The sequence below is a fragment of the Pituophis catenifer genome, unplaced genomic scaffold (assembly GCF_029215685.1).
Source record: "Pituophis catenifer annectens isolate HBS135680 unplaced genomic scaffold, rPitCat1.0.hap2 SCAF_1, whole genome shotgun sequence".
In the NCBI taxonomy this organism is placed as follows: domain Eukaryota; kingdom Metazoa; phylum Chordata; class Lepidosauria; order Squamata; family Colubridae; genus Pituophis; species Pituophis catenifer.
In genome coordinates this window covers 274,033,707-274,046,713 of record NW_027256881.1, presented here as the reverse complement: position 1 = coordinate 274,046,713, position 13,007 = coordinate 274,033,707, and the positions used below count along the sequence as shown (strand labels likewise).

The following is a 13,007-nucleotide window of genomic DNA, read 5'->3' as shown; positions in this document are numbered from 1 at the left end:
AATAATAGATATCTGCAAGTTGAGTACATTAACCTGTACAGTATTGGCTCAATATCAGAAAAGACCATGGAAATAAGGATAACACCAATATGGATTATGTACCAATAATCAACTACATCACCACTCTTTTAGACTCTTTCTACATCTATGGAGAAAATAGAGAAGCAATTTTTGTTATCTGCAGTAGTTACAACTGCCACAAATGCTGAATTAGCAAACGCTGAATCCATGGCAAGGAACACGCACATTGGATGGTTTAAATGTTTTGTCACTCTGCATGACTGTGAATAAATGCCACTAGCAGTTACAAATAATTTTTTTGAGTAAGCAAATATGCAATCTATGAATAATAAAAAAAAATCTGGCATTTATATAGGATGTATTAATGACAATACGATTTACATTTGTGATTCCTTTTCTCCCTTGTTGTATGCATACATGTGTTATATATCACACATGTCATTCTATAGATGGGCAGTATCATTTCTATTCTTTATGCTAACCTGAATAATAAGGTTCACAGACTATATCAGTTTATTCAAGGTACAGCTTCATGAATCAATAATGAAGAAAGTACCAGAACAGGAAGTATTACATACTTCAGGAAACCTGAACTAGAAGGTGTTCTTCACCTAAAAGGGAAGCATTAACTTTTGTATAATACATTTCTTTGTCAGAACCAAGCTGTACAGCAGGGAACAGACAAGAGATAATACTTACAACTGGTTGATGGGCTGTCAACCACGTCCAGATCCGCTCTCCGGAAGCCGTGCATCTGGCGTGACGAATGTAGCGTCGACTTGATGGCTCTCTCGTGGGCGGTCAGGACAATGGCCGAGGGCCTCCCCGGGCTGCTGGGACTGGAGATGGACCTCCGCATGAAAGCCAGTTTGTCTTTGGTCCTTCTTTTCATGTCATCCCATCTGTGCTTAATATCTTTTACAGACCTGGGAACATGGCTCACTGATGTGATTTTCCTGGCTATAACTTCCCAGATCTTGTCCCTGTCTGCATGAGATAGACGTATTGTCTCCCTTCCAAACAGCCTGGCTTCGTTCCAAGTCACTTCAGTGACCAGAATGTCCAGTTCTTCCCTGGAGAACTTGGGCTTCCTCTTTCGTTCAGTCATGTTCCTTGGGTTCAATATCCCACAAAGGATAAATGGTAAAAGGAAATCAATGTGATATACTCACACTACTAAAAACAAGAAACATGTCCCACTGTATATTTATTTCCAGCTTGATGAGCTTCCTCTCAAGATAATGCCTTCCACTCTTAACACAAGCATAGAAAGTAAGAAGATATTTTGTTTGTAAAACAGCAGTCCTCTTAGGTTGGTGGGCAACAAAGATTCAATGTGTACCATATGCAATGTGTACCGTATTTTGTGTAATCTTTGCATGTAAATGAACAGGTATTTAGAGGCTTTGTTCATTCTTGGAGAAATCTTTGGCAAGAAACAAAACAACTACCAAATATTCTGATACAAAAAACAATTCTAGGGGTTAAAAACTATGTTTACTGATTCACGTAAAAATGAACCCTGAAGATATTTACCACAGGGCAATGACACAAGAGACCTAATAGATTAAACACACAACACCAAATAAATAAATAAAATCAGGAAGACTATTCTGGATTCTCTACACTGAGAATTTTCCAAGATTACCAACTGTTTCTCCTCCTTGATTAAATGATGTTTGCTTTTTTCATGGAAAACAATGAATAGTGTTTCCGTTAAATAGGTTAACTAAAGTTCACCTGATATTGCAAATAGTTCTAACAAAAGAGAACTAAGATGCTAAAAAGAATCATGGTTACTTTCAAAATTTACAACTCTGTTTGGGAAACGGGGAAAATCTGAGAACTTGTCATATTATCTGCAAGAAATATTCACACAGCTATTTTCTATAGTGTTTTGTAATGGGATATAAATTTCATCCAAATTGTCTATCTCTTAAGGGCTTTGATTGACATTTCAAATTTAGCAAATATCCTATAACTAACAAATACAATAGTTTGCTAAAAAGTCTTCCTGATACACCCATAATGTTTATCACATGTCTATGACAAATACTTAACCAGATGGGTGTGGTTGGGGTATGATGCTAGTTTGCCTCCTCGTGGTGCACCCTGGATAGCTCGGTAGTGTGAACCAAATGACAAGCAACAAGTGGCAGCCAGACTATATTGAAGAATTGGTAGTTAACGACAGTAGGCAGCCAGACATCTTTGTAAAACTCCTGCCTCTCTAACTACTATAAATCCATATATTTGCCATACGCTAAATAAATAAACTTAACCAGAAAAGACTCTTTCCATATTTATGTAAAATGCAACATTGCATAGTTCAAAAATGTGACAGGTAGAACATTAATAACATATAACCATTCTCCAGAAATAAGAAGATGAACTAGCACAGAATACACTTACTCCATAATAAATTATATCAACATATACTCTAGGAGCACCAAAATAATTCAGAATATACCATATTGTATTTTGTCAAAATATTGCATTTTCTGTATTTTGTTGAATACACCAGACCTTCATGCAAACCTAAGTTAATATACTCAGAAATAAATTACATTTTAATAATGAATTCTTCAGGAACTTATTTTAGATGGCTTGGGCAATTCTAAATTGACAATATTTGCAACTGCCAAGAAGTAGGACTCATCAATTTTACTGTCATTATCTGGAGTACCTTACATCCAAAGAGATCGTGAAGCTCAAAATGTACATCCTAATATTTCAAATTTTAATTTAGCAAAACAACATGTAAGAAAGGAAAGAAATGTATGCTTTTGAATACTTTGACCACTTTGTGGCAGCATAAGCCATAAAAGAAGCTGTTCTAGCATTACAGTTTCAAATCCAGGCAATATTTTAAAAGAACTGGTACCTTTCTAGGTTTATATTCCTGTCAACGTCATAAATTGGTTATCATATTTCAATGAGAGAAGGTAGCCCACATTTCTCTTTACTAGTAGCATATTTCCCTAGCTAACATGACAGTTTACAAATACAGTATCTTCCTTTCCCTATCATGTTACCTATTTTTAATGATGTGACACAAGCATTTTTAGAAAAGAAGAAACAATCCTGTGGCAGCCTATTTCAACTTGAAGATATGAAAGAAAATAGAAAGGTAGCAAACTGAAAAGATAGAATAAAACTGTTTCTCATTCAACAGCAAATTTCAATCAACATTATACCAAAAATTGTTAACACCAACAAGTGTTACAGAACTCAACAAACTTTTCAAGACTTGAGAGGGTAAGCTATAAATGGCTCCACTATTTCCACTATGTTCTGTTGGAGCCAGGCTATTCAGTTAAATATTCTTTTAATATTGTGGAAAGATACTTAAAAATGGCCACTAAGTCAATGAAGATTAATTATTATTAATAGCCACAGAACACTGATTTTATCTGAAAAGAAAAATAAAAGGAGGGAGAAGAAAAAACTGGCATGAACAATGCTACACTACAGTATAGTATAAATCCAACTGGTTGGAATATACAATAACACATATCACAAGTAAACTCTAATATCAATATAGATATAAAGAGGTTTGTCTTAATTTGTTATTTTTTTTAATTTGATAAATACTTTTGATTGACTACTTAGTTTCTTCTGTGTTCCACCTTTACTATTATTATATTTGCACTCCGATTATATGCAGGTATGCTTACTCACAAATCACATTAAGTTCAATATGATTTCTTTTGAAGTAAATCAAAATAATATTGTAAGTTTTTATATAGAAGAAATGTTTTGACTGGTTTAAAAATAATGAGTGTTAATCTAGTATTTGGTACTAGTGTGCTACTTCATCTGTATAATATATCTTCAAAGAATGAATTGATACATTTCTGATATATAGTATGCCTTCCTAGTAGGGATAGCTGGAAGTTATAAATCAAATTTCTCAACTCTTGCAATACAGATACCATAATTTTTATCCATATCATTCTTAAATTATTTAAAAGGTCATTATTTTTTAGTACAATATCTTCAAAGTGTTTTGCCATGAGCCATCTACCATTTGAAATAATCTATAGCACAAACAGATTATTAGTTTTTTTCCATTTCTGTTCTGATCTACTAGCAAATCCTTTTGAAGTTATTTTAATACACATAAAAGATAAACATAAGCAAACTACAGAAATCACTGCTAAATCACTGTAATGACCAAGCTCTCTCTTTGTCCACTATAAAACTCTGCTTTTTTGTACAAAAGAGAATAAACAGAATATTTGACAGGAAATTTATCAATGAAATTAAAAATCAAGTCGTACGTAATTCATTTCCAAAAACTGCATTTACAGATGCAAATAAAAACACACAGGCAAATTATATATAGGAAACAGACTCACCTCATCCAGTTTGATGTAGTCTCATCTGTTCCATCTATGGATTTATAGTGGTTGTTCTTATCAACGATCTGAAAAAAAAACAACCCATAAATTTATAATGAAGTCAAGATCATGCAGTATAAGATAATTAAATGAATAAATGTAATTGTTTAATTTTTCCTTCTTAAAACAACAGTTCCTATTTATTTCTTGGAGCTGACCAAAAAAAAAAATCATCTGGAAGACAGCTGGGTTTTGCAGTCTGCAGAACTACGTTTTCTTGTATGAAAACCTGACTCCTAACTTCCAAGTTTTACTTTGTTCTTTACACTTTAATATTAGCCTGAAGATTAGTTGTATGAGGAGCTTCTTAATTACATATGTTCTTCTTATAGCTGAATTACAGGCAAATATGTCCAGATGTTAATCTCACTGATTCCTTAAAGAATCACCCAGCTGAGAATACTCACCAGCCAAGAGAAAAATCCTGCTGACTTGTCCTGACTAGACAGCTTCCCTTCATATGGTCCAAAGATGCGACCTTTGGGGATAACGTCATTTACGCAGCGCACATCTCGTTCCCCATTTGGCTCTTTGATCACTTCCATACCAGGAGGGATAGTGAGCACAGCTCGTTCAGGGATGCCAATGGGTACTGGAGCATCAGCCACAAACATTGGTGGGCCATGATTTGGACATTCATCTACAAAGTATTCCTGGCACGACTCACAAACTATAGAAAGAGGAAATAACAAGAATGAGTCTAGCCCTCCTAATCTTGCTAAGGATGCCAGTAAGTTGTTTGAATTTAATTTTAATTTCAAATAAAACTTGCTGATGAGCTACAACTTCCACCAACATTGTAAACAAATTACCAAAAATATCTAAGGGCCTTTTTTTAAAATTAAAAAGCAATTCCCAGCCATAAAGCTACATCTCTCTGTCATAGGTTATGCATCCAACAAGGATTTCAGCTCATTCAATATTGCAAACATTTGCAATAGGAAAGCAAATGTTTGCTTCCTGAATGAAGGTATAATTCACAAAATCTTGCCTAAAAGAATCAAATATCATTTAAGCCAACCACTCCTAGAAGCGAAAGCAAACAACTGTAGGCAAGCAAAACACAAACTGTAGCAAGCAAACACATCTACTATGTTTGTGTTCCCTTGTATACATCACCCTTACTCCACACAGCCAATACTAAGGAAATAGTATAGTATGAGTTAAAGCAGGAAAATATGTACTATAGTTGCTGTGGAGGCTCTTTGAAGCAGAGATTATTCCTGGCCCAATGATTTTTTTTAAAAAAAATATGGAAACACATGTAAATTAGTCCTAATAGTTCACATTCACATCATAACATGTAAATGACTTCTTGTGTATGAAGTAGCTCTTTTTCATAATTAAGTATCAGGCCAAAGTTTGCAATTAATGCTGTATTCCTTTCATAATTTCCTGAGATTTTTCAATAGCTCCAAGACTTGATTTTTAAAAATCTCCTTTATGGAAATCCAAAAAGCAGCTTTACAATTGGATAAATTTACGACGGCTCTTAACTACTCTATCTATTATTCTATTGCAACCTCATAAGGTTATCAATATATAATTGGAGATAACACATATATGTAAATGAAGAGATAGCTATTTTGGAACGATCAGCACTGTGGGAATTATATAAGAACAGTGACATCAATTATAACTTTTTGAACCGAAACAAGAGTTCAAAGCAATACTACAGAGGAATCAATGTAATTTTCATTGCATATTGTTTCAGAAGTTTTGTTTTGCCAAGTTTTATTTAAATGTAAATTTGGGCATAAACTTGAAAAGATACATTTAATGCTTTCTGAACTGGAATCCCAATTCTTGCCCAAGTGAGATAAAGATTCCCTACTTCTTTCTGTTTCAGTAGAAGAATCACATGAACATTTGGTTAAAAAAACATTAGCATGTCAATTCTCATTACAAAATAATTACTAAAAATGTTAATATGCCCTGGTAGCGCACCAGACTAAAGCACTGTTATTAACATCAGCTGCCTGCAATTATTGCAAGTTCAAATCTCACCAGGCTCAAGGTTGACTCAGCCTTCCATCCTTTCTAAGGTAGGTAAAATGAGGATCCAGATTGTGGGGACAATAAGCTGACTTTGTATAAAATATACAAAAGTATGAAGGCTATTGCTTAACGCATTGTAAGCCGCCCTGAGTCTTCGGAGAAGGGCGGCATATAAATCAAATTTAAAAAAAATATGATCCTGCTCAGAACTCAATGGCAAGAAAAGAGAGCAAGCAGTTAGCATACCCTTAAAGTTTCCCATGTGGGAAATTTTATAGATGTTATTGAAACCATAGAATGTCAGACAATTTGAAGATCATAAAACAAAAATGAAAATGTTTTTCTTTCAAGAAAAAAATGTTTACTGTATGCTTTAGGCTTACAGTATCATTCTGTGGCATAAAATGGGGAAATGTTTTGTTTCAAATGCTGGACAAAACCACTGCATTCTGTAGATTCTGCTAAATCAGAAGAAAACCTAGAATGTGTTGGTTGTTCAAGGCTGTAGAGTAAATAAAATCTGGGAAACCAGGAAGAAAATTCTGGTGTGTTATCATCCTGTCTGCTCCTTCTTTCCCTCAGTATTGTCAACACAGAACATTCCACAAGTTTCTAGCATCTTTTCTCCTTCCCTCAGCTGCTGCTAATCTTTCAGGGCAATGGATCGCTTACCTCTAATTTTTTATGCTCTTGGCTATTTCCCAGTTCTATACATGGATGTAAATATCCCAAATATATATGTTTAATTTTAAGCATGGACAAGTCTAAAACAGCTATAACAAACATTTTGCACATCTTTATTGGACTTCATATACAGGTAGTCCTCGACTTGCAAAAGTTCATTTAGTGACTGTTAAGTTACAACATTACTGGAAATAAAGTGACTTATATCTGTTTTTCACACTTACAACCATTGTAGCATCCCCATGGCCCCAGGATCAAAATTTAGATGCCTGGCAACTGACTCATATTTATGACGGTTGCAGAGTCCAGGAGTCATGTGATCACCTTTTGTGACCTTCTGACAAGCAAATTCAATGAGGAAACCAGTTTCACTTAACAACCGTATTACAAATTTACCAACTGCAATGATTCACTTAACAGCTGTGGCAAGAAAAATCATAAAATGGAGCAAAAGTCACTTAAAGAATGTTTCACTTAGCAACATAAATTTTGGGCTCCATTGTGGTCATAAATTGAGGACTACCTGTACAGGGTCAGACTGACAACCAACCCTATGGTGAGGATTTTTTTTTTCTGGTTGACTTTTGCTTTCTCTGTATACAGCTTGTCTCCCATACTCAAATCTATTAAATTGAAATAACTGCTGGTTGACAAAAGGTAGGGTTTTTTAGTAAATTTAATATTTTGCTACATCCTTTCCTTGCCATGGGACTCGTGTGTGTGTGTGTGTGTGTGTGTGTGTGTGTGTGTTTCAATCTAATATGGGGACTAGGATGTAAATTTAAGTAAAAACAAGCCACATTACTTGATTATGTCCCTTTAGATAAATAAAATAAAATTAGCTCCTTTATGTCTGCCCCTTCTACTCTGAAAGAAACATTTGCAATAAGCAATCAAGCAGCAAGGATTTTACAGATTAAACATAAAAATGTCATGTCAGCTAGTATTATAGGTAACAGAAAATACTTTTCCAGTGGACAATATCAATTCGAGAATTAAAGTCAAATCTGTCAGAGAAAGTTTCCTGTGGTATCTACATGTATGACAGACAAAGACTATTGAGAAGTAGTCTTGCTGAGCCTCTCTTTTGAAAATTGTGTCCATCAAATTTTCTTATATCTTAGTTGATTTCATGGATTTAAGTCATGCTGCTGAATATACTTAAAATTGCCTCTTGGATATAAGCTATATTAAAGGTTAAGGTTCTCCTCACACATATGTGCTAGTCGTTCCCGACTGTAGGGGGCAGTGATCACCTCCGTTTCAAAGCCGAAGAGACAGCGCTGTCCGAAGACGTATCTGTGGTCATGTGGCCGGCATGACTAAATGCCAAAGGCGCACAGAACGCTGTTACCTTCCCACCAAAGGTGGTCCCTATTTTTCTACTTGCATTCTTTTTATGTGCTTTCGAACTGTTAGGTTGACAGAAGCTGTGACAAGTAACGGGAGCTCACCCCATTATGTGGCACTAGGGATTCAAACCGCTGAACTGCCGACCTTTCAATCGACAAGCTCAGCATCTTAGCCACTGAGCCACTTTGTCCCTTATAAGCTATATTATTTAATAGTAAAAAATATGGAACTTTTTAGCTATAGTGTTGGGAACCTTATCAGATGTTTATGCCATCATGTATCACAATATTGTGGCACCAAATAAATATTTTAAAAATTAATTTTAAAATAGCCCAAATCTTTCAAGGTTATTAAATATCATGATTATGAATATTTGCTTGAACTGTTATGAGATTTCATGTGAGACGGTCAACATCTTATGAAGTTTGGAAAATTTGGAAAAAAATAGTGTTTTAAAATTTAATTGTGGGAAGAAAACAATTGTGGAATCCTAAGAGGACCAATATGGACCAAATGTTGCACAACCCTACCTTAGTTTTCCTATTGTTGTTAAGATAGCAACTGTGAAATTTTTATTCGCTGTATTTTCTACTTTAAAGGTTTAATATTAGAATGGTTAGATCACCAATACAATACTTACACCAGAAATCCACCTGCTGAAAACTTTTGGACATAACCAACTCCTGCTTTCCTTTTAACTTTTTAGGCTCCACATCCATAGAGTGAGAATCAAACTTTTGAGAGCTGACAAAACAAGAGAACATATGTGATATTCTACTATAGAAAATGAAGAAACAGAAATTAGAACAAGTATATTTTGTTGTTTTGGAGCAGCTGGTGGCCTAGAGGTGGAGCTCTCACATCACAATCTGGAAACTGTGCATTTGATCCTAGGTAGTGGCAGATACTTTTCTGGATGCAAAGACAAAATATCTGCTATAAGCTCTGTGTAGGCATCAGGAAGGGCATCCAGCCAGTAAATGTTCAGCTCCATTTAGTCGCCCTGACTACACCCCGATACAAGGGATTACAGGGTCATTAAAAGAAAAATTGTTGTTTTAACTCAGACTAAAATTAATTTCCTGCTTCTTGACTTCTAATTCTTATGTCAATTTAGTCACTACCTATTTCAAAATATTTTTGAATTCTCACTTCTTGGAACTTCTCTTGAGCAAACTATCAAATCAATTAGATGTACTGGAGTCCTGGCACCAGGTCTATAAATTTCCCTGAGGTCATTTCTGAAGGAAATTTGTAGACTTGATGCTAAAACATCAGTACATTCAACTATTTTCAAATGGCTTGTGTCCTCTGCTTCCCTTTTGGTGCTTAAGTGACAAAAATACCTCAACACCAGTAAACATGTTTGCCTATTATCCTACATATATTATTCTGACTTGCTATTTTAATTCCTTACGGGATGGGTGGGCAATTTTTCATAGTGTGGATATATATAGACAATAAAGGAAAGGGAAAAAGACTATCTCAGAAGAAGGCTTTGTTGCCATATTTATTATAGTCATTTAACAATAGACAACCTTCACAAAACATCATGATTTAGTACTGAACTATGAAACAAGCCATCAACCATTCAACATCAGGCCTTCTTCTCAACTCTGTTCTATGTGAATCCCTCTCTCTCAGAAATACAAAGAGGTATTTGTCGCAGTCACATTTTCCACTCAGTCTGCTATGAACAGGTGCTGTATTCTTTCTCTGTACAAGAAGATATATTATGTCCCTTAACCCAAGTTGCTATACCAGGTTGGGAGGAAGAAAATAGCTTGAGGACCAGATGCTGACCAAGCCACGGGGGATATAGAAAAAAAAAAGATGTTTTCAAATCAATCTTATAATAAATGTTAGTATCTTAAACAGCTTGAACATACTTTCCAAAATGCTTTACAGGGACAGGGTTGCCATTTTGGTGGAAAATAGAAGGCAGAAGCATTATGTGTATTTTGCCTTGAATGAACAAAAAATAAAAGTGGTATGTAAAAATCCAACAACTAAATATCATGATGTGATTTACACTCTTGTGTCCAGTGTTGGGAACTACTTGTGACTGGGACACAAATATGAAAGGCCAAGATTTACACTGTGACCTCACAATGCACATATCCCGCTTATTTGTCTTTGCACAGGATTCTTATATTGATGGTGCAAATTAGAAATTTAAAGGTTCTTACCCAAATTGTCCATATTCTTCTTCCTGGCATGGAGAACATGGTTCTGTCTTGATTGTTACCATTTCTCCCAAGCAATCCTTTAGTTTTTCAGTCATGTTCTATAAAAAAGGTAAAGGTAACAATGTAAATTTTCATTTTGAAAAATGTTTTCCTAAACAGATCTTGAAAGACATTGATTCTCCAGCTGATATGACATTAGATATCAGCATTCATAAAATCTGCTATTTAATAAACATCTTAATGCCAAAAAACAATACTATTTCATCCATAGTCAAAATTAAATACCAAGCCATCATCTCCCTGCACTTTTCATAGAAAATTTTGCCAACTGCAGATAATGTCAGCTAAATTACCCCTATTTTTTTGGGAGGGGTAGTCTACTAATTCTCCAGATATTGGCTGGAGATCAGCTACAAGCCAGTTTATTGATATTACCCTAAAGCAGTTTCCCCAAATCTGATGTTTCAGAATTTTTGAACTACAACTCCTACTTCCTAAAAGACGATGCATGTGATGTATCTGGAGAATTAGGAACTGGCCCAAGATATGCTAAGTCAGGCTAAGATTTCTCACATATAACTTCAGACAAACTCATCAGAAAACTATGCAGATTCTCTTACGTTCACAGTATATACTGATTATTTTGTTCCTCATACTAATCAAGTTGCTAATAATGAAAACATTTATTGATTCTAGGAAATGCAGCATTGCAAATTGAAAAAATTAAATTAAAATACACTGCAGGATGCAGAATCAGTATTTTCCATACTGTATTTCAAGTTCTCTTAGTCTATAATTATAGGAGATGACCAGGCTAAGCCTGAGGGAGAGGTCAAACGTGTCATCAGCCACCCTCACAAAAGATCTAAGTCCATTCCACTGTGAATTCCTTATGTACCCCCAAATTGCTTTGACTGTTAATAGCTCAAATACTTGTAGAGAAGTTAAGCTTGTCTTTATACTCATTTGAATTGCCTGGATCTCCTGATTTCCCTAGCACTTGATAATACTATTCTATTAGAATACAGACTTTTGAGCCACATTGCTACTTGAATATAACTACAAGAAAAATAGTAAATCAGATTCTCTACTTCTTAGGACATAAGACAAAACCCACATTAAATTGCAGTTAGTGTTCTATCAGGCACTCTATATCAGGTTTATATTTCACCAGGAGTAATAAAAACTACTTACCTGGGGCTACTATTTCTATATTTTACAGCCCTTCCTGTCTATAAACTTATTTTTTTAAAAAACATCCTCAAAAGCCTATTCCATTTTTCACCATGATAAAATAAACTTGAGAATCCCCATAGATGTGTTAAGATAAAGTTAAAATTATACAGAAATTAGCTTATCTGTATAAAATTATATAGATATTAGTTTATGTGTATAACTGATGATATATTTTAACTCAGATTTTGCTGCTGATGGATGGTATTTATTGAGGTTTCGTTTCATAATAAACCTTGTTGTTGCCTGTCTAGAAACTTCATGTTGAAACATAGACTAAAAATGTATTTTAATTCTTGATATTACCTAGCTTCTTAAGACCTATACAAACACTTCTCAAAAGTTTTACAGGTCTTTTTGTCTTACTTACATAGATATTAAAGAATTGATATTGAAAGCAGACCTAAATTTGCCGTTTTAGATTACGTTTTAAAATATTTTATTTTATTATATTTTCATACTGCTTCCCATGTCAGTTTCTGAAAAGCATACACAAACAATAACTATTGAAATACAACATTAAAATTGCAGTACATTGACAATTAATATAAACACTTATTTAAAAAGTGGATGAGAAATAAGGCATCAAAGGTGCCTAAAATGCACAAGCAGATGCTATTTTGTCTTTTAAAAGCATTCCTCTCACAGTAATGGTATCTCTATTAAAAAAGGATCACGCGTAAAACACAAATTCCCTGCCCAATTTTGCTATTTTATGCAGGTTTCATATAAATTTTTTGGTAACTTTTTATATTACCTTTAGCAGCGTGGGAGCCACTACAGCTCCTGATGTCTGATTTCTTGCAAGCTTTTAACACTTTCATTATACAACTGACATTTTTCAGGGCTTGCAAATCTGTCTACATGGTTGAAACACTTTTAGCTCATCTTCTCTAGTCTAAATATTTCCATAATATTCAATCTGCAAAAAATGAAAAATAAAAATGAAAAATAAAACCAGAGTTATGCATTGGATTCCTGAATGCCTTTATTCTTAGGGCTGCTTCTCTTCCATATACAGCAAGAGAAGATTGGGTTTGAATTCCTTAGGAACATAACACTGAAAGCAGTACAATTTTTAAAACTGCACTATACCAGAAAGGAAGATTCCATGAATTACGATAAT

At 34.5% G+C, this 13,007-nt stretch overlaps 1 protein-coding gene across 1 annotated transcript in view; it reads right to left on the bottom strand.

The window, feature by feature from the left end:
- The window catches only part of PRDM11 (PR/SET domain 11), a 38,542-nt gene extending 25,851 nt beyond the window's left edge, over nucleotides 1-12,691 (bottom strand). Inside the window, exons 1-5 of the mRNA XM_070931221.1 lie at nucleotides 12,639-12,691; nucleotides 10,649-10,746; nucleotides 9,100-9,203; nucleotides 4,832-5,094; nucleotides 4,383-4,450 (exon numbers count right to left, since the gene is read on the bottom strand). Of these exons, the coding sequence (XP_070787322.1) occupies nucleotides 4,383-4,450; nucleotides 4,832-5,094; nucleotides 9,100-9,203; nucleotides 10,649-10,743 (530 nt within the window). The 5' untranslated portion in view covers nucleotides 10,744-10,746; nucleotides 12,639-12,691. The remainder of the gene's footprint in view (nucleotides 1-4,382; nucleotides 4,451-4,831; nucleotides 5,095-9,099; nucleotides 9,204-10,648; nucleotides 10,747-12,638) is intronic.
- Between the last annotated feature and the right edge of the window lie 316 nt (nucleotides 12,692-13,007).